Source organism: Panthera leo, chromosome B3 (assembly GCF_018350215.1).
Source record: "Panthera leo isolate Ple1 chromosome B3, P.leo_Ple1_pat1.1, whole genome shotgun sequence".
NCBI lineage: Eukaryota > Metazoa > Chordata > Mammalia > Carnivora > Felidae > Panthera > Panthera leo.
This window is the reverse complement of record NC_056684.1, coordinates 141,499,780-141,526,372: the sequence shown is the minus strand read 5'-3', so window position 1 is coordinate 141,526,372 and position 26,593 is coordinate 141,499,780. Positions and strand designations below refer to the sequence as shown.

The 26,593-nt window shown below is 45.7% G+C and overlaps 1 protein-coding gene across 1 annotated transcript in view; it reads right to left on the bottom strand.

The window, feature by feature from the left end:
* Window positions 1-24,114, bottom strand: part of EVL (Enah/Vasp-like) — a 149,893-nt gene extending 125,779 nt beyond the window's left edge. Inside the window, 2 exon segments of the mRNA XM_042944259.1 lie at window positions 23,871-23,943; window positions 23,946-24,114. Coding sequence (XP_042800193.1) covers window positions 23,871-23,943; window positions 23,946-24,003 — 131 coding nt within the window. The 5' untranslated portion in view covers window positions 24,004-24,114.
* Between the last annotated feature and the right edge of the window lie 2,479 nt (window positions 24,115-26,593).

Here is a 26,593-nt window from a genome sequence, read left to right as displayed (position 1 = left end):
AAAGATTAGAGACCATGCACTTGACATGATGAGAAAAGTGCCGGCACGTGAAAAATACTCATTAACACCAGCCATTGTTGCCATCGTCATGACCCAGTACGTTAATTAGGAAACGGAGTTCCGATCTTGCCGAGCTACACTTTTTAACCCAAAGTTCACACTCTGTCACATCTTCACAAACTGTAAAAAGGGATTAAAGTATTCCCCAGAGAAAGAGGACTTCAAAAGAGAGAGCACTGGAAAAAACTAACTTTTAGTCTTAAGGAAGTTTTCTGAGCTTTGCTGGTATCCTGGTACCTGCCAGACATGTTTCTTTCCTGAAGGATTTACTCGATCACCGTTCTTGTGAGAGCTTCACCAAGTATACAGTTATCACTCACGTTCCCGGGCAAATACCCAACCTCAGGGACAGGGAGAAGGAGCAAAAACGGTGTGCCCTCGACTGTATTTTCCCAGTTCTTTACAGCTCCCATGCCTCTGTCATCCATCAACACAATCGAGATGAGATCCACCACAGAAAGGACATGGTTTCCCAAATGTTTGGTGTAAGTGAAGCCATCAGGAACGGAAGCAAAACAGAGTAAAACAGAAACGAGATTTTTTTCTATTCTGTATCACGTTAAAAATGAATGAGCGCAGGGTCAAATGATTTATTTTCAGTACAGGTGCTAAGACAACTCATGGGGAAAAGCCTGGGTTTTTCAACATATGGCACTGAAATAACTGGAAATCCATATGCAAAAAAGTGAACTTAGGCCCTTATCTCACACCATGCACAAGAATGAACTTAAAACGGATCATAGGCTAAATGTGAGAATTAAAACTATAAGCCTTCTAGAAGAAAACGTAGGAAAAAATCTCCCTGATTTTGGGGTAGGCAGAGAATGATCCGTAAAAGAAAATATTGGTAAACTGGACTTCATCAAAATTAAGAATGTATGTATTTTAAGACACCACTAAGAAAATGAAAGGGTAAAAGCTACAGACTGGGAGGAAACACTGCAGGCCATATATCTCATAAATGACTTATACCCAGAATATAAAACAAAATCTCAAAATTCAACAATGAGAAAACCACCACAATATAAATGGAAAGCAACCTAAATACCCAACAACGGGTTGACTATGTAGTTAAATAATCTAGATGCCCCCAGTCAATGAAGTACTATAGAGTCGTTAAAAAGTTAAACTTTTATCAAAAAAAAAGATGATTGATGGAAAGAGAAGGGTAAGTACATGGATAGAATAGTGACAAAGCAAATAAAGTGAAATGGTGGTGGGTATACAGATGTTTATTAGATAATTCAATTTTTCCGAGTCTGAAAATTTTCATAATAAAGTATTGAAACAAAGCTCTAAAAAAATGACACAAATACGCCGTTAAACACGGTATATTGGTAAATAAAGGTTACAAAGCTATACGTATGCCACAAATCTGCAATATATACATTTTTTTAAAAACTGTGTGGCTTTATGGGGCACCTGGGTGGCTCAGTCAGTTAAGCCTCCAACTCTTGACCTTGGCTCAGTGTGTGGGTTTGAGCCCCGCATCAGGCTCTGTGCTATTTGAGAAAGGACACACAGCAGAAAGTTAACACTATCTCTGGATGATGTGATAATGAGTACTTGTCCTTTTTTTTTTTTTTTAAAGATTTTTATTTTTAAGTAATCTCTACACCCAACATGGTGCCTGAACTCACAAACTTGAGATCAAGAGTCGCACACTCTACCGACTGAGCCAGCCAGATGACCCTTGTCCTCTCATTCTCGCTTACCAAAATATTTAAATTTTCCACAAGGATCAAATATTTTTATGATTCAAAAAAAGAGGTACCTTTATGGCACTTAAGAAGCAATTTCAGATAGGAATGATTAAATTTTATTTGATTATACACTGACAGAAAACACTGCCCTCCAAAAAAGCTTAAGAAGTCTTACCTCGACCTACATTAACTGATGGTTTAATTTTTTCAGCCAGCTACTGTGCTAACTGCTGAACTTTGTGGCAGATGCGGCAACATAACAATTAGGGCTGCGCAAGTTGAAATGTACGTATCAGAAAGAGAGCTGACAGCCCTCAATTCTGCACCGGTCACACCATATTTGGAGCCCACAGTTTGTAAGAAGCACCCACACACTGCAGACCACTGACTATGTTACACAAGGCTTAAGTGGGCAAAGTGTTTACTCAGGGCAGAACACACTTTGAGGAAACGACTGCCATGGTCTAATAATGTGGATGCCGTTTTGGATGATACAAAACTTGAACCAATCAGTAGAAACTTTAGAGAAGCAAATACCAGCCAAGTATAACAAGGAGGAGGATGAAATACCTAGGGATGATTCAGGAATCCAACGTGCTGCCTCATGACCCAGGGAGCACTTTACCACTGAAAGTATGAAGGCACAAGTCAGGTGAATGCCTGTTGTAGATATAACAGCTATGATACATTCATTCCTTCGGAAAATATTCACTAAGGGCTTACGATACAACGTGGAAGTTCTACACTCTGTGCTGTCCAACATGGCAGCCACCAGCCACACGTGGCTACTGATCGCTTGTAACATGGCGTTACCATCAAGAGGGTTATCGTTACGATCGAGAGGGTTACCCTAAGCAAAGAACATGTGAGGGCAGATTCCTTATAAGGAGAACGGAGGAAATTAACCTGAAGAGGCAGAGAGAGTCCAGCTCACACGAGACTACATACTCTGCTAAGGAGTCATGACTTCATCCAGAAAGACATCACAATGAGCTAATGAAACTTGGGAAGAGAATATTAACTCAGATTTAGTTATTATCAATTTAACCAAGTCCAGAGAGACTTTTTCAGAGGTGAAGAACAAACGTGGAATGTAATTATACAGCATTTGAACAGGATGAAGATCTGACTTGATTCAGTATCACGGCTCTGGAGAAGGGGACAGACAAGAGAGATTTTCCTTAGCAGGAAAAAATGATGACATGGCCGCCCGGATGCAGCGGGAGGGAAGTGAATGACTCCATCGAGCCACCAGGTTTCTACCGTGGGTCACCAGTGTGTATCTCATGGAGAATGGGAAGGAAAGCAGTGAGTTCAGTTTAAAAAAACAGATTTACTGATGGGAATGCAAGCTGGTGCAGCCACTCTGGAAAACAGTATGGAGGTTCCTCAAAAAACTAAAAATAGAACTACCCTACCACCCAGCAATTGCACTCCTAGGCATTTATCCAAGGGATACGGGTGTGCTGTTTCGAAGGGACACAGGCACCCCCATGTTAATAGCAGCCCTATCAACAATAGCCAAAGTATGGAAAGAGCCCAAATGTCCATCAATGGATGAATGGATAAAGAAGATGTGGTATATATATACAACGGAGTATTACTCAGCAATCAAAAAGAATGAAATCTTGCCATTTGCAACTACATGGATGGAACTGGAGGGTATTATGCTATGTGAAATTAGTCAGAGAAAGACAAAAATCATATGACTTCACTCATATGAGGATTTTTTTTTTAATTTTTTTTTTTCAACGTTTTTTATTTATTTTTGGGACAGAGAGAGACAGAGCATGAACGGGGGAGGGGCAGAGAGAGAGGGAGACACAGAATCGGAAACAGGCTCCAGGCTCCGAGCCATCAGCCCAGAGCCTGACGCGGGGCTCGAACTCACGGACCGCGAGATCGTGACCTGGCTGAAGTCGGACGCTTAACCGGCTGCGCCACCCAGGCGCCCCACTCATATGAGGACTTTAAGAGACAAAACAGATGAACATAAGGGAAGGGAAATAAAAATAATATAAAAACAGGGAAGGGGACAAAACAGAAGAGACTCAAATATGGAGAACAAACTGAGGGTTACTGGAGGGGTTGTGGGAGGGGGGACGGGCTAAATGGGTAAGGGGCACTAAGGAATCTACTCCTGAAATCCTTGTTGTACTATATGCTAGCTAATTTGGATGTAAATTTAAAAAAATAAAAAATAAAACAAGTTAAAAAAAAAACAGATTTACTGAGAATCAGATTTTTATTCCATGACATTAACCCACTTAAAGATACAATTCAATGATTTTTTTTTAGTTATTTACAAAGTGGTGTGACCATCACTGCAATCAAAATTTGGGATGTACTGGGGCCGCTGGCTGGCTCAGTCAGTAGAGTGTGCGACTCTTAATCTTGGGGGTGTGAGTTCAAGCCCAAGATTAAGGGTACAGAGATTACTTAAAAATAAAAAAAAATGGGGGTGCCTGTGTGGCCCATTTGGCCAAGTGACTGGCTTACTGACTGGTTTCATTTACTCGGCATCATGTTTTCAAGGTTCACCCATGTTATGTCTGTATCAGTACCTCGCACCTTCTTGCTGCCGAGTAATATTCCAGCATGTGGCTACACCGCGTCTTGTCTGCGCGGTCACAGCACACAGACAGCCGGGCTGGAGCCGCTGTTGTGAAGAGTACTGTGATGAACATTCACGTAGAAGTTTTGAGTAAACCTAGATTTTATTTTCTCTTGGGTATATGCCTAGGAGTGGAAATGCTGAGGCATATGGTAACTCAGGGGTTTAATATTTGAGGACCCGTCAGACGGTTTCCCAAAGCTGCTGCACCCTTTTACGTTGTCCCCAGCAATGGACAAGGGCTCCTGCAGATGCATCCACGTAGCCTCTCACGCCGTGCGCGCGGTCATGTGCGTCCTCACCAACCTTTGTTCCCATGCTTTTATGCTAGCCCACCCAGTGGTGGTGAAGTGATGTCTCACTGGGGCTCTCTGCTCTGCATTTCCTCACGTCTAAGGATGCTGAACACCTTTTCAAGTGCCTATTGGCCATTTGTGTATCTTCCTTGGAGAAGCATCCTTTTAAATCTCCTGCCCATTTTTAAAAAAAATTTTTTTTTAACGTTGATTTATTTTTGAGACAGAGAGAGACAGAGCATGAACAGGGGAGGATCAGAGAGAGAGGGAGACACAGAATCTGAAACAGGCTCCAGGCTCTGAGCAGTCAGCACAGAGCCCGACGCGGGGCTCGAACTCACGGACCGTGAGATCGTGACCTGAGCCGAAGTCGGACACTTAACCCACTGAGCCACCCAGGCGCCCCACTCCTGCCCATTTTTAAATTGGGTTGTTTGTGGGGCGTCTAGGTGGCTCAGTCGGTCAAGTGTCCGACTCTCGATCTCAGCTCAGGTCATGATCTCGCTGTTCGCAAGTTTGAGCCCCACATCAGGCTCCGCACGGACGGTGTGGAGCCTGCTTGGGATTCTCTCTCCCCCTCTCTCTCTCTCTCTGGCCCTCGCCTGCTTCTACTCTCTCTCAAAATAAATAAGCATAAATAAATTATAAATAAATAAATTAGGTTGTCTTTTTTATTATTAAGTCATAAGAGTTATTTATATATTTTAGATAGAGGTCCCTTATCAGATACAGGATCTGCAAATATTCCCTCCCTTGCTGGGAACAGTTCTGTCACTTTCTTGTAGTGTAGTCTGCACGCAGCACACAAGCTTTTAATTTTGATGAAATGTGATTTGTCATTTGTGTTTTGGTGTCATTTCTTTTTTTCTTTCATGGTGGGTGTTCTGGTGTCATGTCTGAGAAACCACTGCCTAGGGGCGCCTGGGTGGCTCAGTCAGTTAAAGGTCTGACTTGGGCTCGGGTCACGATCTCACGGTTCGTGTTCAAGCCCCGTGTCAGGCTCTGTGCTGATGGCTCAGAGCCTGGAACCTGCTTGGGATTCTGTGTCTCCCTCTCTCTCTGCCCCTCCTCCACTCATGCTGTTTCTGTCTCTCTCTCTCAAAAATAAACATTAAAAAAAAATTTTTTTAATTTTAAAAAAAGAAAGAAACCCCTCCTAACCCCAAGCCATGAAGATTCACTCCCATTTTCTCCTGTAAGAGTTTTAAAGTTTTAGTTCTTATCCTGAAGTTCATAATCTGAGTTAACTTTGTGCATGGAGTGCGGTGCAGGCTCAACTTCATTCTGCTGTTTGTGGAGGTTCGTTTGTCCCCCCATTTGTTGAAAAGGCTACTTCCCCCCCATTGGATTTTGCCATTTTTTCCCAAAACCCAACTGCTCATAAATTTAGCGACAGCGAGTCCAGTTTTAGACGAGCCGAACCCGAGGGACCTGTGCTCCGTGTCCTTGGGACCGAGCCGCACGTGCAGAAAGCCAGGTGTTCCACCCCCAGCCCAGGGCTGAGCACAGTCCGCTCCAGGAATCCGTGCCGCACCGCCTTGCGTCTCAGCACCGCGGCCTCGGACGCTCTGAGGCACGTGGCTCTTTGCTCCTGCGAGGGACCGGCCGGTTCGTCTTTCCAGTGCTGCCCGTCTATCTGGGACTCTGTCTCTGATTCAGCACGTCACTTACGGTTCTATTTCGTGTAGTGACACATATTGAGGCAAGCGTTCTCCTCCTTCCCGGCAAAGAAGTGTTTATCAACGGTACCTTAACGCTGCTCAGAAATCTCAGCTGGCACAAGCGGGTGGTGCCAGCGGCACGTCTGATCTGTCTACGGGCACGCAGTCTCCAAGGTGCGCTGCGCTCCCATTCTGTGTAAAGGGCTTCGTCTGTGCGCCAGGGCCTGTGATCACACCAGCGAGAGGATTTACATGTTTACATTGCTAAGAGGGATCCAGCGCGTCAGGGCTCAGTGGAAGGAAGCACCTCAAAAGGATACTGCTAGTTAGAGACACATCATGAAAAACTGGAAGAACGGAGGACATTTAATTGAGATAAGACAAGACCTGGGGCGCCTGGGTGGCCCAGTCGGTTGAGCGTCCGACTTCAGCTCAGGTGGTGATCTCGCGGTTCGTGAGCTTGAGCCCCGAGTCGGGCTCTGTGCTGTCAGCGCGGAGACCACGTAGGATCCTCTGTGTCCCCTCTCTCTGCCCTTCCCCTGTGCACTCTCTCGCTCTCAAAAATAAACAAACATCTAAAAAAAGGCAGGACTTTCTGAAGACCACGGTCTTCAAGCAACTGAAGAGCTAACGGGAAGAAAATGAACCCGTTCAGAGAGGTGCAAGAGGGAAGAACCAGAACGGAACACCCCCTCGACTAGCCCACTGCAAATGCAAAACAAAAATAAATAAAAATAAGAACTCACACGTCTTCTCTGGCACTTCCATCTCAGGCGCAACCCCCCTTCTTGGCTACATCCCTCTAAGGGCCAGCTCTTGCTGATGTCTGTAGTCTTGGCCCTGGCCCACTGCCTTGCATGTGGTAGGTACTCAATATATATCTTTCAAGTAAAAATTTAAGCAGATGTGATACATGAAAACAGATAAATAAGGAGTAGTCATGTAGTTATACTACAAAGAAGTCCACAGTTTAAAAAAATTCATATTTACGGGATGCCTGGGTGACTGAGTCAGTTAAGTGTCCAACTCTTGATTTTGGCTCAGGTCGTGACCTCACGGTTCTGAGATCGAGCCCTGTGTCGGGCTCTGTGCTGACAGTGCAGAGCCTGCTTGGGATTCTCTCTCTCCTCCTCTCTCTGCCCCTCGTCTGGGTGTGCGTGCTCTCCCTCCCTCTCCCCCCCCCTCAATAAATAAATAAGTAAATAAATAAGTAAATAAATAAAGATTCACATTAACTAGAGTAAATTTAAAGTTTAAAAGTATTTTTTGGGGCGCCTGGGTGGCTCAGTCAGTTAAGCATCTGACTTCAGCTCAGGTCATGATCTCATGGTTCATGGGTTTGAGCCCCGTGTTGGGCTCTGTGCTGACAGCTCGGAGCCTGGAGCCTGCTTCAGGATTCTCTGTCTCCCTCTCTCTCTGCCCCTACCCTGTTTGTGTGTGTGTGCTCTCTCTCTTTCTCCCCCTCTCAAAAAAAATAAACAAATAAACATCTTTTAAAAAATATTTTTTGGGGTATCTGAGTGACTCAGTCAGTTAAGCATCCGACTTTGGCTCAGGTCATGATCTCATGGTCTGTGAGTTCAAGCCCCACATTGGGGGTCTGTGCTGACAGCTCAGAGCCTGGAGCCTGCTTCGGATTCTGTGTCTCACCCTCTCTCTTCACTCCTCCCCTGACTGTGCACTCTTTCTCTCTCTCAAAAATAAACACTTAAAAACAGGTATTTTTAAAGAATGCACATTCACTGAGATTATATTTATGTTAAATATTTAACACCACCTTTATTGTGTAAAATTACATTCACGAGTGCTTACCCTGCCTAACTCCATCACAATGTCCATGTCTCTCAATGATAACAGCACAGTAAGATCCAAAGTGACCTTCAGGGGCTCTTCTAACTCACAGGTCACCATTCCAATTCCTCTCTTGTCCCAACCTCAAAGCTACCCAGGATGGGATTAAGCAGATGTTTGCAACCACACAAACACATGTGAGGGCAAGAAGCAGACACACCTGCTCACCACAGTCAAATCAGAAACGCCCTCGTGTGGAGTCGAGTCAGCCTCCGAGCTGGGGTGGGGTGGCTGTGATGAACAGGGAAAGGTACAACCCACCTTATTTCCTTAAACGTACTACTCTTGGGTCTTTTAAAATCCAAGTCGGATGATGTGTCTATTCCAACTGTCTGTTTTCTCTTGCTTTGGGGCTATGTTTTCTCTTCTCAAAGATCCAATCGTTTCTGACATGAAATCTTGCCAATAACCCAAGACTCCTCCAGAGAGGACTTACTCTTGCTTCTAACAGGCAGGTAGGTCGGGAGTACGAACAACCCCAGGTCATCTGAAGATCATCAGGTACTGCGATACCCTCCCGTTTCTGAGAGGCCGGTGTCTCTCTGGTTCATCCTTGTCCCTAAGCAGAGCCCGGAGGAAACCCTGGCATGTTTACTAGGGTTCCGCACCCTTGGCCGGCTCCGACACCAATCTGCACCTCCCGAGCCCCGTGAATCTGCCTAACGCTCCAATCATCGTCGCAGGTGACCATTTCAGCGGTCTCGGCAATGTGTCAAGGGGACAGATGGTGCCAAATGTCAGGCTTGCCCGTCTATCCCATCCTGAATCCCGCCTCTGCAAATCCTTCTGCCTGGTCACCCTCCCACGTGTTCAATGGGGTTTCTTCCTTAACTTTTCACCTTCTCCTGTTCTCAGTTGGGTTAGCCCAAACAACCTGAAAAACCACTGCCGGAAGAACCCCCAAATCCAACAAATTTAACACAACCTCTGTTTAAAACTGAACCAGTTTTGCAATTTGAGTCTTTCCCAGGGGACTACCCCAAATCAAGACTGAAGGAAGCAATCTGGGCTGTGGGAAAACAGATTTGGAATTACTGTTGACTAACAAAAAACCAGACATCCTAATTAAAATAAAGCATTAATCAGAAGTAATATCATCATGCACTGTAATCGAAAATCTGACTACAAAGGGCTGGGATCGAAGGTGTGAAGCTCCTGCCCAAAACGGAGATAGCTGTGACCTCGAAGGCTCAGAGCCTGGCACAGAGCAGGTGCACGAGGAACGCACTTTGCCAGCACTTCGCCGTGTCCTTGCCCCTTCTCCCCTCGTCCTCTCCCACCCTCCCCCCTCCCCCAGGCGGGCTGGCCCTGAACACTGGCTGACACAGCCCAGTGATCCTACCACAGAGTCTCAGGCTCACCCCTGCGCTGTACTTTCTGCCGTACCGAGTAGGGGGAGCTAGGGTCGAGATGACGACACTGGACAACACAGGAGTCAAGACAGCAAGTGCTCTTGCCCACTTCTGCCTGTAAGTAAAGGGGACGATGCGGACAGAGGAGAGTGGAAAAAAACCCAAAAACACCACACCTGCGTCTCATGCCCTTGTGAGCCCCAGGCAAGTGACCTCTGGGGTCTGTTTTCTCATCTGAGAAAGGAGGGACTCACATATCATTTACTTACTATGTTTTGGTCCACTGCTAGGTCCGCTGCAATGCCAAAAAAAAACCAGCCTTGCTCCTGACCTCGGGACTAGGTCACTAGTTCTCAACTATGGGTGCACATTTAATAATAATAAAAATCTAATTTATTGTTTTACCGTTAAAACAACACAACCACCTTACTCCAGATTGACAGAATCTCTGAGGTAGGGCCCCAGCACAGGAGGAGAGGTAGGGAAGAGGGTCTTTTCAAGTATTTCTGATACCCAGTGAGAGCTAAAAACCCTGAGACTTAGAGGATCTCTTTCTATAGTTTTACAAATGAGTATTTTTAACAGGTCAAAATCCTCCAAAACAGCTCGTGGTTTCATCAGTAATTTGGGGGGCGGATGACTAAGGGTAGGGGTTACCTTAACATGCTAAAAATCCTACTCGGAAAAGTCATATTGCCCATAAGGGACCTCTAGCCTCACTCATTATCTCTTGGATTCATATTCAAAAGCCACATGCATCACGTGATAAATGAGAAGTCTCCCCAAGGGGCACACAGATGCCTGAACCATGCCATTCCAGATTTGTTCCTTGGGGTTAAAGTACTATTTCCCAAACTCTGGTCACTCGTGATTTTTGTCATGTCTATTTAATATGAGTGCTACTACATCATCTTTTTCTTTAAAACCAACGCATGAGGGGCACCTGAGTTAAGGGTCTGACCCTTGGTTTCAGCTCAGGTCATGATCTCATGTTTCGTGGGTTCAAGCCCCACACTGGGCTCCATGCTCACAGCGTGGAGCCTGCTTGGGATTCTCTCTCTCTGCTCCTCCCCCGCTTGCTTGGGTGGGCGCTCTCTCTCAAGAAAAAAAAAAAAAAAACACCTTAAAATCAACTCCCTAGAACAACATGAGAGTACTAGCCCTACTAAATATTAACACCTATTATAAAGCCTCTTTAACTAGGGACTCCTGGGTGGCTCAGTCGGTTAAGCATCCGACTTTGGCTCAGGTCATGATCTCACAGCTTGTGAGTTCGAGCCCCATGTTGGGCTCTGTGCTGACAGCCCAGAGCCCGGAGCCTGCTTCGGATTCTGTGAGTCAGTCTCTCTGTCCCTCCCCCACTTGTGCTCTCTCTCTGTCTCTCAAAAATAAGTAAATAAAATAAAGTCTCCTGAATGAAAAACATTGGCACATGAATAAATATAGACCAATGAAATGTAACAGAAAATTGAGAAATAGGTCAGATTAGTTAAATACGACAAAAGACGGCATCCCAAAAACAATTGGAGGCATCTCAACACAGTGGGAGAAAACAGAACTTTTAATAAGTGGCACTGGGATAACTGAAAAACCAGACAGAAACGGATAAAATTGGATCCATCCCTCAAACCGTATATGGCATCGCAAATGGGTCGGAGGTTAAAACATCTGGGCACAACAAAAAGAAAAGAAATTATACAAGTACTAGAAAAACACAGGCAAAGTCAACCTGGAAGTATAGGAAGCTTTCCAGCAATGACTGAAAATCAAGAAGCAACGAACGAGGAGATTAAAACAGTGAAATTGATTTACCTCCTATGTAGTACTAATATTCACAAAACCCCGTGCAGGGAGCACGTCTTCCGGACCACTTCCACTGCTGCTTCACCTGTTTCTGATTCCCGCCACCGCCGACCTGCCTCCGGGTCCCTGCTCCAGCGGCTGCCACAGGGGCCCACCAGGGGAACACCTCCAGGTGCAGGGCGACGAAGGCCCCCGGGGCAATCCTCTGTCAAAGGAGGACGGCAGCTGCTGGGTATGCGCTGCTCCCTTTCTCCCCACAAGTATGAGTCCTGGGCCGCCTAGAGCCATGGCCTCATCAGGACCGAATGCCCGTCCTGGCTCTTCCTCCTTCCACTGCACTGCCCTGTCCTTCTTCCGGCCCCCAGAGGGGACACTCCCTCCAAAGCTCCTCTCACACGGCCTTTGCCTCAGACGCAGCCTCCTGGGGAACCCAGTTAGGATACCACAGATGGGATGCACTGTTTTTCTAATGTGTATAAAAATACTTAATTATTAATATTTAAAAAGCACACATCAGGAGAAGCAGCGGAACTCTCTACTCCTTAATTGCAGGCCGTGAATAGTAACTTTCTTAAAAAAAAAGGGACCGAGAGGAACTTTACAAGGATGCTACCGGACAAACACTACATCAGCCAGGTGGCCTAGGTCAACATCAACAGTCATAAATCATGTTGCTAGTAGGTACCCTCTATATGAAGTGATGAAAAGGGCACCGTATCTCTGTCACCTTCCTCCCCAGAGCTGACAACCTCACTCTAATCGCGAGAAAAACACGAGACAAATTCCATCAGAGGGGCCATCCTACAATCCTAACCAATATTCCTCAAAATAGTCAAGGTCATCAAAAATAAGGAAAGTCTGGAAAACTATCACAGCCAAGAGGAGTTAAAGCAGGTACAACAACAAAATGTAATGTGGTGTCCTGGACGGGACCCTGGAACAGAAAAAGGACACAAGGTAAAAACAAGGAAACTTGACGAGTGGACTTTGGCTAATAAGAATATCAATATTCGCTCATTAAGTGTAACAAATGTCCCCAAAATGTAAGATGTTAATAACAGAGGGAGAAATTGTATATATGTGTGTAGGGCATATGGGAACTCTCTGTATTATCTGCTCAATTTTTCTGTAAATCTGAACTTGTTCTAAAATATAAAGTCCATTAATAGAAAGAAAAAAAAAGATTTTGAGAAAGCATCCCTCCATCTCTGGCAATGGGATCTGCATTTTGGAAGAACACACACAAGCGATTCCCAGGCACAGCAAAGATTGAGAAACATCCAGAACACTAAGAGTGACAGTCCATAATGTCCTTACAAAGAAATAACGGGACAAAAAAATCCTTCCACACATCAACAGATAAATACGTCCCACTGCAGCAGTATGGAAACAACAGACTAACGCACTGTCACCCCAGCAATGCATTAATTCATTATTCACATCACAAAACAGCTCTCATTTGGATGCCAGCTTCTACGGTTTGGGGGTGGCTGCCTGGAATGTTGTTCTTGGAAGGACTCAGGGCAAGCTGGAATGAATGTCATGATTTTCCTATCCGTTTAAGGTCTTGACGGCCACATCAATATTTATCAAGCATTTACCAAGTGCCAGGCACAGTGCTAGGCTCCAGGGATCCAACCGAGATCAAAATAAGCATAATCCTTTATGAGACATAAGAGAAAAAAATGTAAGTAATTAAAAATAGAAAGAGTTATGGAAAAGGAAATATGGGATGCCACAGAGGCAAATAGCAAGAAAGGGCCCTCGGCCAGGGGAGGGGTCAAGGTTCACTCCTGGAGGAAGTGGTGTTTAAACTAAGATTTGGGGGCACCTGGATGGCTCAGTCAGTAAAGCGTCTGACTCTTGATCACGGCTCAGGTCATGATCTCACAATTCATGAGTTCAAGCCCCACATCGGGCTCTGTGCTGACAGCATGGAGCCTGCTTGGAATTGTGTCTCTCCCTCTCTCTGCCCCTCCCACACACAAGTGTGCCCTCTCTCTCTCTCTCTCTCAAAATAAATAAACTTTAAACAAATAAACTAGGATTTGAAGGCTTGGAAGTTAGCAAGGTGAAAGGGAAAAGGAAGTAGACTTTGGTCCACTGGTGAGTTAGTCTGTCAGATCTTTTCTGATTTAGCATCCTTTGAGAGAGAACAGAGGAAAAAAGAGCAGAGCAACAGACACAGCTGCACAGAGAGAGCCCAGTGGAGGGCAGAAGCCAGAGACTGTTTCCAGGTTCCAGAGCTTTGACAGAAGGGCCCCAGGTCAAGCTATCACAAGGGAGAAAGGACTGGAGGAGGTGTGTAAGAGGCTTCCAAAAGCACACTCGTAAGGTAAGCTGTCCACTGTCTCTAAGATCCCCAGAAAACGTCTTTAGAGCTCTGCAAAGGCGTGTCGGTGCTACTCCAGCACGACAGGCACGCATCGGCTCGTGCTGCCCTTTCTGCCACGGCTTCTGTGAATCTCACAGCTAAACGTGCTCAACTGTAGTAACTATTTCTTGATATGAATTTTCTGGTACGGTGACCTCTTCTTCCCCAAAACAACCTGCCTCCTTATTGTCTTTATTTTAACGGTTCTCTTCTGTATCATTTATAACTTGTAGAGAAGTTGAAGCATCAACAGCAACTGTGGCTTCTGAACCAAAAAATGACCGCTGATGGTAGATGAGTTGTACGGTGATTGACAAAGGACAGAATATTTGAAATCAGAATCGTTCCAGATGGTTTCAGGGTTTCTCTTCTTGTAGACATAACAAATTGCAGTGGGGAGGTAGATAACTAACGTTTGTTGAACACCATAGGCTAAGAACTTCTGCATTTTCATTTGGTCCTCACAAAACCCTCTGCAGGAAGTGGAATTATTCTCATTATATGTGGGAGAAAAATTGAGGCTTAGGAGGGTTAAGGAATTTGCTCAGTCAGGTTAAGGAGTGGCTCTGGGGCAGAAACAGATCTGACTCTATAAACCCAGGGTGCTTGGAATACAGGGGGCAAAATGTGGCGTATCACAACAGTTTTTAAGAGAGTTTATTCACATTCTGATATTAACCCCAAACTGAGATGTCTTTCACACAGCCTTGAAGACAAAGACAGACAGTCCACCTTTAGACCCAGCAGCTATTAGAGGACTCAGGAACAGGGCTCCCCCCACTGGTCAGCCCATGGAACCACACCATTTACTTCTGATTGTTTTTCTAGGCCTTGGCTTTTTGGAGGGAATCTCCAAGCTAAGGACAGGATTAAACTTCCTTTCATTAGCTTTATCTCTTTCTTTTCTCTTTTTTTAAAAAAAAAATTTTTTTTTAACGTTTATTTATTTTTGATACAGAGAGAGGGAGACACAGAATCTGAAACAGGCTCCAGGCTCTGAGCTGTCAGCACAGAGCCTGACGCGGGGCTCGAACTCACGGACTGCGAAATCATGACCACCCAGGCGCCCCTCTTTTCTCTTTTTTAAAATTAACATTCTGATGTGTATCAATAGCCTTAAAAATGTGTATACCCTCTGATGCCAGTAAATAATGCCATTTTACTAATTTATCTTGAGGAAATAACCAAAGGTGTACCCCAAGAATTTTGTGCAGACATTTACCATTGTGTTGTTTACAATGATGAAATCCTAAAATCAAGCTAACTGTCCCCAAATTGGGTACTAATAAATAAATTATGGCATACCATATGATATTATTCAGGTTTTTAAAATATTTTCAAAGAATATTTAACGAGGGGGTAACTCATACATGTTAAATGTAAACTATCCAAAATAAATACACAGTACAATATCAATTTTGTGAAAATGTTCCCTTACATAAAGGAACTACGGCCCACGTTTAATGTGGTTTTCTTCCCTGGACAGTAGGATCAATGCTGGTTTGTACTGTCTGCTTTCCTATGTTTTCAAATTCTCCACATGTAATATGTACCGTTTAAATCAGGAAGAAGTTATTTTTCCAAAAAGAAAGAGAAAATTTCCACTAGAAATTGTTTCTATGAGGATCTTCTTTTGGGGCAGGAAAGAGAAACCTCTACTTAGAATTGTTTGCTCAGGGGACCTTCCCATCCCCACACCGATGTCAGGGGGAGGAAATCTCCAATCGCACGTCACTATAGCACTTATGACAGTCACTTAACAACTCAGAGTCATCGTCAAGCTTATAATCTACGACAAAGTTCAAATTTGGGTGGTATATGGATTCCCTTTAAAGGGAAACTGGTTTATTTTCCTGCAGCTTATTTATGTACAATTACAAATCTAAGGTTAAATCTATGATGTTGATGAAACTAGACACAAACAAAACTACCAAACCAGCAAAATTCAAAATGACAGTACTTTAACAAAAGGATGATGTCGCTCATATTAAAAATCATTGTCAACCCACAACTATACGGTCAATTAATCTTCAACAAAGCAGGAAAGAATATCCAACGGGGAAAAAGACAGTTTCTTCAACAAATGATGCTGGGAAAACTGGACAGCAACATGCAGAACAATGAACCTGGACCACTTTCTTACACTGTACACAAAAGTAAACTCAAAATGGATTAAAGACCTACATGGGAAGCAGGAAACCATCAAAATAGAGGAGAACACAGGCAGTAACCTCTTTGATCTCGGCTGTAACAACTTCTTACTAGAATCATCACTGGAGGCAAGGGAGACAAAAGCAAAAATAAACTATTGGGACTTCATCAAAATGAAAAGTTTCTGCACAGCAAAGGAAATAATCAACAAAATTAAAGGGAACCTACAGAATGGAAGAAGAGGTTTGCAGATGACATATCTGATAAAGAGTTCATACCCAAAATATATAAATAACTTATAAAACTCAACACCCAAAAAACAAATAATCCAACTAAAAAACAGGCAGGGGCACCTGAGTGGCTCAGTCAGTTAAACATCTGACTCAGGTCATGATCTCATGGTTCGTGGGTTCAAGCCCCACGTCAGGCTCTGTGCTGACAGCTGGAGCCTGGAGCCTGCTTTGGATTCTGCATCTCCCTCTCTCTCTGCCCCTCCCCACTTGAGCTCTATCTCTCTCTCTCAAAAATAAATAAACATTAAAAAAAATTAACAAAAAACAGGCAGTAGACACGGAAAGACACTTTTCCAAAGAAGGCATACAGATGGCCAACGGACACGTGAAAAGATGCTCAACATCACACATCATCACAGAAACACAAATCAAAACTACAGTGAGTTATCACCTCACACCTGTCAGAATGGCTAAAATCAACAACACGAGAAACGAGTGTTGGTGAGGACGCAGAGAAAGGGGAACTCTCGTGCACTGTTGGTGGGAATGCAAACTGGTACAGCCACTCTGGAAAACAGTATGGAGGTTCCTCAAAAAGTTAAAAAATAGAACTACCCCACAACCTAGCAATTGCACTACTAGGTGTTTACCCAAAGAATACAAAAACACTAATTCAAAGGGATACATGCACCCCGATGTTTATAGCAGCACTATCTACAACAGCCAAATTATGGAAACAGCCCAAATGTCCCCTGACTGATGAATGGATAAAGATACCGTACATATATTAAATGGAGTATTACTCAGTCATAAAAAGGAATGAAATCCTGGCACTTGCAACAACATGGATGGAGCTAGAGAACGTTATGCTAAGTGAAATAAGTCAGAGAAAGACAAATCCCATATGATTTCACTCAGATGTAGAATTTGAGAAATAAAACAAAGGGGAAAAGAGAGAGAGAGAGAGAGGCAAACCAAGAAACAGATTCTTTTCTTTTTTTAGTGTTTACTTAGTTTTGAGAGAGAGAGGGAGACAGAGAGTCAGAGCGTAAGCAGGGGAGGGGCAGAGAGAGAGAGGGAGACACAGAATCTGAAGCAGGCTCCGGGCTCCGAGCTGTCAGCACAGAGCCCCATGTGGGGCTCGAACTCACGAACCTCGAGATCGTGACCTCAGCCGAAATCGGGACGCCTAACCTATGGAGCCACCCAGGCACTCCCCAAGAAACAGACTCTTAACTAGAGATAGCACATTGGTGGTTACCAAAGGGGAGGAGTGTGGGGAAGAGGGGATAAACAGGTGATGGGGATTAAGGAGCACACTTGTGATGAGCACCAGGCATTGTGTGAAAGTGCTGAATCACTCAACTGTACACTTGAAACGAATATTACGCTGTACGTTAACTTGAATTTACAATAAAAGAAAACAGAATAACAGAAAACAAAACAAAAGCCACTATGATTCATGGTGACGTCATCAGCTTGGGAAATCACTAGTGAAAGCTATCAGAACCATTTCCATACATGTCTCGCACAAAGGACACTGGAATCTGGCTGGCTTGAACGAATATTTTCTGAAACAGGTTTCCAAACTGCTGTGTATTCTTTGACAAATTATTGACATTAAAACTTCCATCAAAAGTACAACTCAAAATAAAGACAAAACCATCTACAACGTCAGTAAGTTCGTGGCACTGGCCTAAAAACTGGCAAACACAGCAACAGAGGAGATCCTAGGAAAATACACAGAAAATACCCCCACCTATAGCTGGTCTCCCTGACATGACTTTGCAATGACTTGGAGAAATGCTCTCCTGCCCCCCTTCTGCAGCACTGCATTCAGAAATGTACTTGGACCCAAATGTGTGAGCTAGTGCAGGCCAACAGTGATTACTAAGGACTCTGTTCGTGCCTGTGTATCTTGCACTGTGCCCTATAACCGCACTGCACTCCGTATAACTCCAAGATTGATCAAGTGCCCTTGGCCCAGATGAGGCGGTTCCTTGGTACAAAACCAGACCCGCAGGATGCCAGACCGGCCGTGCCTTACGTACACGAGGCTGGCCCTGTTGGGACCGTGGGTGGTCCTCCTTCAGGTGTTACTGGCTGCAGCAGACACCCCCGAAGACAACGTTGAGATCCAGATGTCAGTACCGCCATCCACTTAGAAAACATTCCTGATATCTCTGCCATGTATCCACTGATAGAGTCAAGTATATAATCGGTGATTTTGAAAAAAACGTAATCTTGATCTTCACCCCATATTCCAGACAATTTGAAGGATGACTTTTTTTAGATTTTACATATAAAACAGAAAAACAACTTAAATACTTATCAAACTTCCAGAACGATTTCTTAAATATAAGAAATGACAGAAAAGCCATGAAGAAAATGACTTATTGACATAAAAATCTGAATCTTATATGTGTGTGTGTATATATATACATATATATATATACATATATGTATATATGTATAAAAATAAAAGGCAGATAGGGAAAATATTCAGATAAATGACTCAACAGATAAATGACTAAAGTACATAAAGAGAAATACAGTAGTCTGTTGAGGGGGGGGGGTTGGTTGGTTGGTTGTAAGTAGAAAAGGATACAGAATGAATCTAGTAAATGTCTAGAAATCATTTAGGGACAGGGACTATTGGGAGGGAAGATCTGGTTCTTTTCACCCACTTACCCATAGAATCCAACACCAGGCAACATTAAGCCCTCAAAAACTGACTCTGAATTACGACATGAAAATACATAAGGTCTGTTAGGAAAAGGGGAGAATTCAGGCAATACCCTATAAAATAAAATTTAAAAAATCACTCAGGTACAGCCTTAATTATCCAAGGAATTTGATTCAACAGGACTTTTCCCCTAAAATATGTGAAAAATATGTGCCTCAAATGTTCAGTTTATTCATGAGAATCCAGCCCGATGCCTTAGACACTTTTTTAAAAAGATTTTTAAAATGTGTTTTATTTATTTTGAGGGGGTGGGCAGAGAGAGGGAGAGAGAGAATCCCAAGCAGGCTCCATGCCGTCAGCGCAGAGCCTGAAGCGGGGCTTGAACCCTGCAGGCAGTGAGATCACGACCTGAGCTGAAATCAAGAGTCAGACGCTTAACCAACTAAGCCACCCAGGTGCCCCTAGACACTTCTTAAAAGGGATGGTTTGTAGACTACCTTGCAGACCTTTATGAACAGATCACATCTCTACACTCCCATGAGGTTATCTAGCAAGAAAAATCATGTGTTATGCCCACTGAAAAAAAACTCAGGATTGAACAAAAAGCAAAGTGTTTTTCGTGGATGAACCAGGTTGTTTATAACTATCCCAATCATTTGTCTGAGTTGACAAGGAAGGTAAGGAACAGACCTCATTTAGGCCTTCTGCAAAAGCCACATCCTTGAGGTACATGTCAACATACGTAAATCAGTGCTTAACTATAAACAGCCGGTGACAGAGAACCATGGTAAACTGTCAGCAGCATTAAAAAAAATTTTTTTTAATGTTTATTTTTGACAGAGAGAGAGACAGAACAAGAGCAGGGGAGGGGCAGAGAGAGAGAGGAAGACACGGAATCCAAAGCAGGCTCCGGGCTCTGAGCTGTCCACACAGGGCCCGATGCAGGGCTCAAACTCACAGACCGCGAGATCTTGACCTGAGCTGAAATCAGATGCTCAACCGACTGAGCCACCTAGGCGCCCCAAGTGTCAGCAGCATTTTGAAAAATCTGTGTAAAAAACAGACAACTTAAAGAAAAAGAATAACCGAATGCCTCATTTTGGAAAAGCCACTTACAAACTTCCATTCCTATAGCTGTGCCTTTTTACAGTTGATCCAAAAGAACAGGGTCAGAGAAGGCTAGTATGCTATTATTGATCAAAAGATTAAATGTTCTATTCAAGAGGAGCAGATAAAGGGTAATTTTTACCAAATAAACAAGGAAATCAAAACAGGAGAAAGGAAGAAACATGGACAAATGAGAAGAAAGCATCTGCTTCCAAAATCCTTTGCATCATAGTAATGATCTGAACTTAACTACATTTTTTTCAATTAATTATATATTCAAAGGAAATAAAAATATATTCTTAAGATTATCTTGATTCTAAGAGCATTTCAGAAACCATGACAATCTAACATAGTTGACAGCTATAAGAAAATAGCTGTTATTCTCCCCAGCTTCTAGAGCCTGCTATAGCTTAAATTTCCTGCAGAACTGAATACTGACTCAAACTACCCCTAACGTGCATGCAGGAGGGGCTTTTACTGCCAGTAACGGGGGACCAAGTAAATTAGAACAATCTCCAGCTAAAGAGAACCAGAAACGCAGAGAAAAAATACACTAAATATCTGCTTGGAGGCCTGAGGGAAGAAGACACATCAGAGACTCAGGGAAGTGAGCTCAGTATTTAGGGCTACTTTTCTCTAGGGGTGTTTGCCAATTCTAAAGGGAATGCTAGGGGGCGCGTGGGTGGCTCAGTGCGTTGAGCGTCGGACTTCAGCTCAGGTCATGATCTCATGGTTCATGGGTTCAAGCCCCGCATCAGGCTCTGGGCTGACAGCTCAGAGCCTGGAGCCTGCTTCCGTTTCTGTGTCTCCCTCTCTCTCTGCCCCTTCCCTGCTTGCTCCCAGTGTCTGTGTGTCTGTCTCTCTCTCTCTCTCAAAAATAATAAACAATAAAAAAAATAAAAAAGAAACAGCTCAATCCCTGATATGGCACTGAAGTGACTCCAGATCCTAAGCGCCCCATTTGCCTGACAAAAGCAAATGTGAATTAATCTCTGGCAGAGGAAAATGTCATCTTAGATCTCAAATTATTTCTACAAACAATTATGCAAATTCAATATCCAGCACAAAATTAAAAAAAGAAAACAACAAAAACTAGGCACATAAGGAGATAAGACAGAATGAATGAAAACCAAGAGAAAACAGACATTGGAAATGACTCACATATAGTGCCATAATCAGACAAGCTTTAAGATAATTATGCACACCATATCCAAAAGACAAGATCGATAATTTTGGCAGATAATGGTAAACTATAAAAAGCAAAGCAAATGCAAATTAAAGAACCAAAAAATACAGAACTGAAATGAAAAACTCAACTGAGGGGTACCCACCTGGCTAGGTCAGTAGAGCATGTGACTCTTGATCTCAGGGTCATGAGTTTGGCCCCATATTGGGTGTAAAAAAAAACAAAACAAAAACAAAACCTCAATTGATAGGTTTAATAGATCATTTACAAAAGAAAAAAGATAAGTGAGGAGATATCCAGAATGAAGGACAGACCGTCAGAAAGGAAATACAGAAGAAAGATTAAGAGGCAGAATATCCAGTGAATGATCTAACATGTATTAACTACAGTTCCAGAAAGAAAGGTGAGACAGAATGGGGCAGAAGCAATATTTGAAGTACTAATGGCTGATGGCTTCCAAAACTAAAGAAAGATGTTGGGCCACAGGTTCAAGAAGCCCTAAGCACCCCTATTATAATTAAAAAAAAAACATACCAGGGACAGCAATGAGAAACCAAAGACAAAGAGAACATTTTAAAAGTATCCAGAGAAAAAGACTACTTTCAAAGGAATGACGGACTGACATGTGGCTTCACAACAGAAACAATCCAAGTCAGAAATAATGAAATAGATTTGAAATGCTAAAAGGAAACAATGGCAAACCAAGAATTCTGTAAGTACTGAGAAGACCCTTCGCGATGGAGGAAAATGTTCTAAAATTGGATTGTGGCCAGGGTGCACGGGTGGCTCAGCTGATTGAGCCTCTGGCTTTGGCTCAGGTCAAGATCTCTTGGTTCGTGGGTTCGAGCCCCGCATCAGGCTAACTACTGTTGGTACAGAGCCCACTTTGGCTCTTCTGTCCCTCTCTCTCTCTCTGTCCCTCCCCCCCCCGCCCCTCTCCTGCACTCTCAAAAATAAACAAACATTAAAAAATAAATAAAATTAGATTGTGGTAATAGTTGCAGAACTCTGTGAAAATACCAAAAACTCCTGAACTGTATACTTTATTTTTTTTAAGTTTATTTATTTATTTTGAGAGAGAGAGAGAGCGCGTGCGCATGAAAGAGAATCCCAAGCAGGCTAGGCACGAATGCAGAGCGTGACTTGGGGTCAATCTCACGAACTGTGCGATCATACAAAATCAAGAGACAAAATCAAGAATCAGATACTTAACTGACTAAGCCACCCAGGTGCCCCTGAACTGTATATTTTAAATGAGCACATTTTATGGTGTGTGAATTGTATCTCAATCAAGCTGGCTTTTTTTTTTTTTAATGCAGGTAAATAATAACATTTGCAAACACACACTGTAAGAATCTGTCACCCCAGACCTACATTAAAGGATACTAAAGAGTATTTTTCAGGTGAAGGATGGCCCCAAATGGAAGACTGGAAGGTGACAAAGAAGCCACTGACGAGCTATGGGGAAAGGATGCCTTTTGTGATAATCAGTGCTGAATAAACGGTGCTATTAAAATGAAATTAGTCCCTTTTCCAGAAGAAAATCAATTCCACAAGTTACACACACACACACACACACACACGCACAAAGTTACACAAAAACAAATTCCAAGTGGCCTGTAGATCTTAATTTGAAAAGCAAAATCCTAAGATTTCTGCAAGATGTTGTAAGAAACTATCTTCTTGACTTTGGAAAAGAATTACAAATTAGGGGAGAAAAGACATGTAAGCCCCAAAGAAAACTGGGCAAAACATCTGAACAGGCCCATCGTAAAAAAGGATACCAAATAAACATGAAAAGATGTTCACCCTCATCAGCTCGCAGGAAACTACAATTTAAAACCACAACAGGATACCACTTCAGACCCACCAGGATGGCTAAAGTTTAAGACCGACAATACCCAGTGCTGGCAAGCAAGGATGTGGAGCTCAAGAACTCTCATACCCTTGCTGGTACGACTGTAGATTGGTCAAACCCTTTGGAAACTCGGTATTTATTAAATTTGAAGAGCTGCGCATTTCTTGACCTAAAAATTCCACTGCCAGGTATATACCCAACAGAAATGAGTGCACCGGGAAACACACAAGAGTATTCGTAATAGCCAAAAGGTAGAAATAATCGAAACGTCTCCCAACAGTGCAATGGCTAAATTGTGGTACAGTCATGCAACAGAAATCTACAGGTCAGCAAAAAATGGGTGAATCTCAACAGCTTGAGTGAAGGAAGCCAGACACAAAAGAACGTGTATTGTATTGTTTCGTTTACGTCAAGTTCACGAAACAAGCAAGATGAAACTACGGACACCAGAGGTGGTATACGATCTGTGCTCAGAAGGTAAAATTACACAGAAAAAAACGGCAAGGAAGTGATGACCCCTACGAGTCGGGGCTGGGTTACCTCGGGAGAAGGAATTCCGGGCTCGTGGGCGCCGGCAGGGTTCCAGTTCTCGGCCTGACACCCAGCACAGCCCTGGCTGGGTGGTACATCAGGGAGGGGTGGTTTGGGGTCCTGCACTTTCCGGGAGAAGACAGGGAAAGGGGCCGAAGGAGGGGGGTGGGTGAAGGACACGACCGCCCCGCCCAGGAGCGCGGCCGGGGGTGGGGAGGGGGCGCCCAGGGGGCCCGCCCGGGAGAGGAGGCCGAGCGCCCGCCCCCCCGGCCCCGCAGGTGCCCCCCGCCCCCGCCGTCGCCCCCGCCCCGCCCGCCGTCCTCGACGCCCCCACGCCGCTGCCGAGGCTGCCCCGCCGCCGCCCGCCGGGTCCTCTCCCCGCCGCGCCGCCCCGCCCGACTCACCTCATTGTCGCTGCCAGGGCGGGCGCGCGGGGCCGGGGGGCGCGGCGCGGGGCGCGGGGCGTTAGCGGGGGAGCCGGCCCCGGGCGCGGCGGCTCCGCGTCTCGCTGGGCTGCGGGGGGCAGCGGGGGCGCATCTTCTCGGGGCGGGCGTCCGGGCCGCTAGCTGCGGGGACGGGCTGCGGCGGCGGCGCCTGACAGCTGGGCCCCGGCCCCTGCCATCTTGGCGGGCGCGTGCCCGGGCCGGCGTGTGCGCGCGCCGCCGGGGGCAGGGCGGGCCGAGGAGGGGAGGGGGCGTGCGCGCGCCCCGCCGAGACTGGGGCGCCGGCCCCGGCGGGCGCGGGCGGCTCGGGGTCCGCGGAGGGGTAGGCGAGGGGGGCGGCGCGCGCGGCCGAGCTGCGCCGCGAGCCGAGACTGAGGGGGCGTCCCTCCGCCGGCCGGGGAGAGTGCGCGCGCGGTGCGTCCCTCCGCCCCCGGCCGCCGAGGGGGAGAGCGCGCGCGCGGCGGCCCGAGCCCGACACAAAAGGCGCGGGGCCCCACCGCCCGCGCCTCCGGGCGCGCTAAACGAGGGGCTCAGAGAGGCGGGGCGGAACTGCAAGGGGCGGGGCGGAGCTGAGAGGGGCGGGGCTTCTTCGGAAGGACGAAGAGCGAGGGGCGGGGCGGGGCTTCGGGGGACTGGGCTGTAGGGGACGGGGCTTCAGGGGAAGGACGAGGCGCGGGGGGCGGGGTTAGAACGGAGGGCGACCAGCGAGGGGCGGAGCCTTGAGGGTGAAGCGGAGCCATGGGCGGGGCGGGATGCTAGGCGGGCACCTGGAGCGCAGAGCCCCTCCCCTCGCGGGGCGCCCCCGACATCCACAGGGGTGGCTTAGGGCGCTGGCGACCGTGCCCGGTGGCCCGAGGATTCCAACTACCCCTGCGGTGCGCCCCACCTGCTCGGACAGGGATCCGAGGGGCGTCGAGGTCACCCACCACAGAACCCTCTTTTTGTAACTAGCCAGGTCTGGCACCGGGAGTCGCAGCTTTGGGATTATATCAGCCCCAGGGGGACCTCCCCTAGTCCCATCAGGCACCCCAAAAACCACAGCCTGTGAAAAATCACATCGGCCATACAGCACGAAGTAGGTGCTCCAGGTTTTCTCGGTTGTTAAATTCTCATCCTTCCGAAAGGTTACCGATCCTCATTGCTGGCTGGAAACCTTCGGGGTTCCATTCCCCGTACCCAAGTGGACACAGTTCGTCGTGCTTCCTCGGCATTGCCACTAATGCTCCCTTTCCTGTCTGTCACAGTAACATCAAAATCATATCTACCTTCTTTAAAATTGGGTCGAAACGAAAGCATATCAAGTGTTTGGAGGAGTCTGGCATTTGGTAGGAGGGCTGTGAAGGGTCGCTGTTTTACTCCCGGTCCAGACGGAGAGTCCTTGTGAATTGCGTGGTTTTGCCCAAGGTATCATACGGAAGTGGCGGAGCCAGTCCCCAAGCCAAGGTTTTTCTGAGTCAGAATCCCAGTGCCCATTCATTCTACTTTACTGGGCTTGAACCTGCTTCTCCCTGGTTGCAGGTGGGTCTCTAGGTGCTTCTTTCCCTCCCAACCCCTGCCCCGCCCCCGCCATCCACTCATCAGGAGTTCCTTACTGACTGGTTGCCACATTTTCACTTTCTTTCTATTTGTTTGAGCTGGAGTCTTCAGGCTCAAAAAGGCTTGTTGGCCCCCTACATGCCGATTAACAGGTCCAGAAGGTTTCCACTCCTTCTAACCTTATTTGTCCTTTTCTTCACGGTTGGCTCTCTGCTACAGAAGAGACTTGTTAGACAAGTAAAAATTACTAAAATGGATAAGCCCCAGGGCACCTGGAGATGCCTCTGTAGAGGCAGCATGACCCTTGGTCAGTGTGTATCTGCTGTGAGAGAACACCACCCCTGCCCCTTGGGATATTGGCCTGTTTGTTCCCAGTTTGGTTTATTTTATTTTTTTGAGTCTATTGATTTATTGGGGGGGGGGGAGGGGCAGAGAGAGGGAGAGAGGGAATCCCAAGCAGGATCCACACTGTCAGTGCAAAGCCTGACTTGAGGCTCGTTCTCACAAACCACATGATCATGACCTGAATTGAAATCAAGAGTTGGACGCTTGACTGACTGAGCCACCCAGGCGCCCTCCACTTGGTTTATTGAAGCACGTGGCCCATTCAGACCTCCCTGCCGCCTTGGAGTCTGACAGGCTGTTACTATCCTGTAACTGGAAAAGGTTCACGGGGCCATGTTGATAGTGGATTTACTATAGAACATTGGCACCAAAGGTGAGGGGCACACACCCCCTGCCAACCTTTCCTGCTAACTCCCAGTATTCTGGAACAATAAAGAAAGGAGGACCAGAGAATATTGATGCCGGAAAGGACCTGCACATCCTTCTCTTAGTAGAGGGGGTGTGGAATGCCGAGAAAGCAAAAGGGGTTCAACATCATTCAGTGAAATCACCAAACCAGCTGGGTTGGGCTCCTGGTGAGATAGTTTCTTGGATCCAGTGTTTGTTCCTCAGAAGGCTTCCTGAGCAGCTGGAAGGGCTAAGAAGCTGATCCCTGCTTCTCCATGAATAGGCGTTGGTCTTACCTACCCAGCCCAGGATGCTTGGGAAGGAGATCTTCACGTGTTGCTGTTCCACCAGCAGTGTAGACCTCTCGGAGCCTCCCTTTCTCACCCCACAGATGGGACTCCTACATCCTTCTAGGC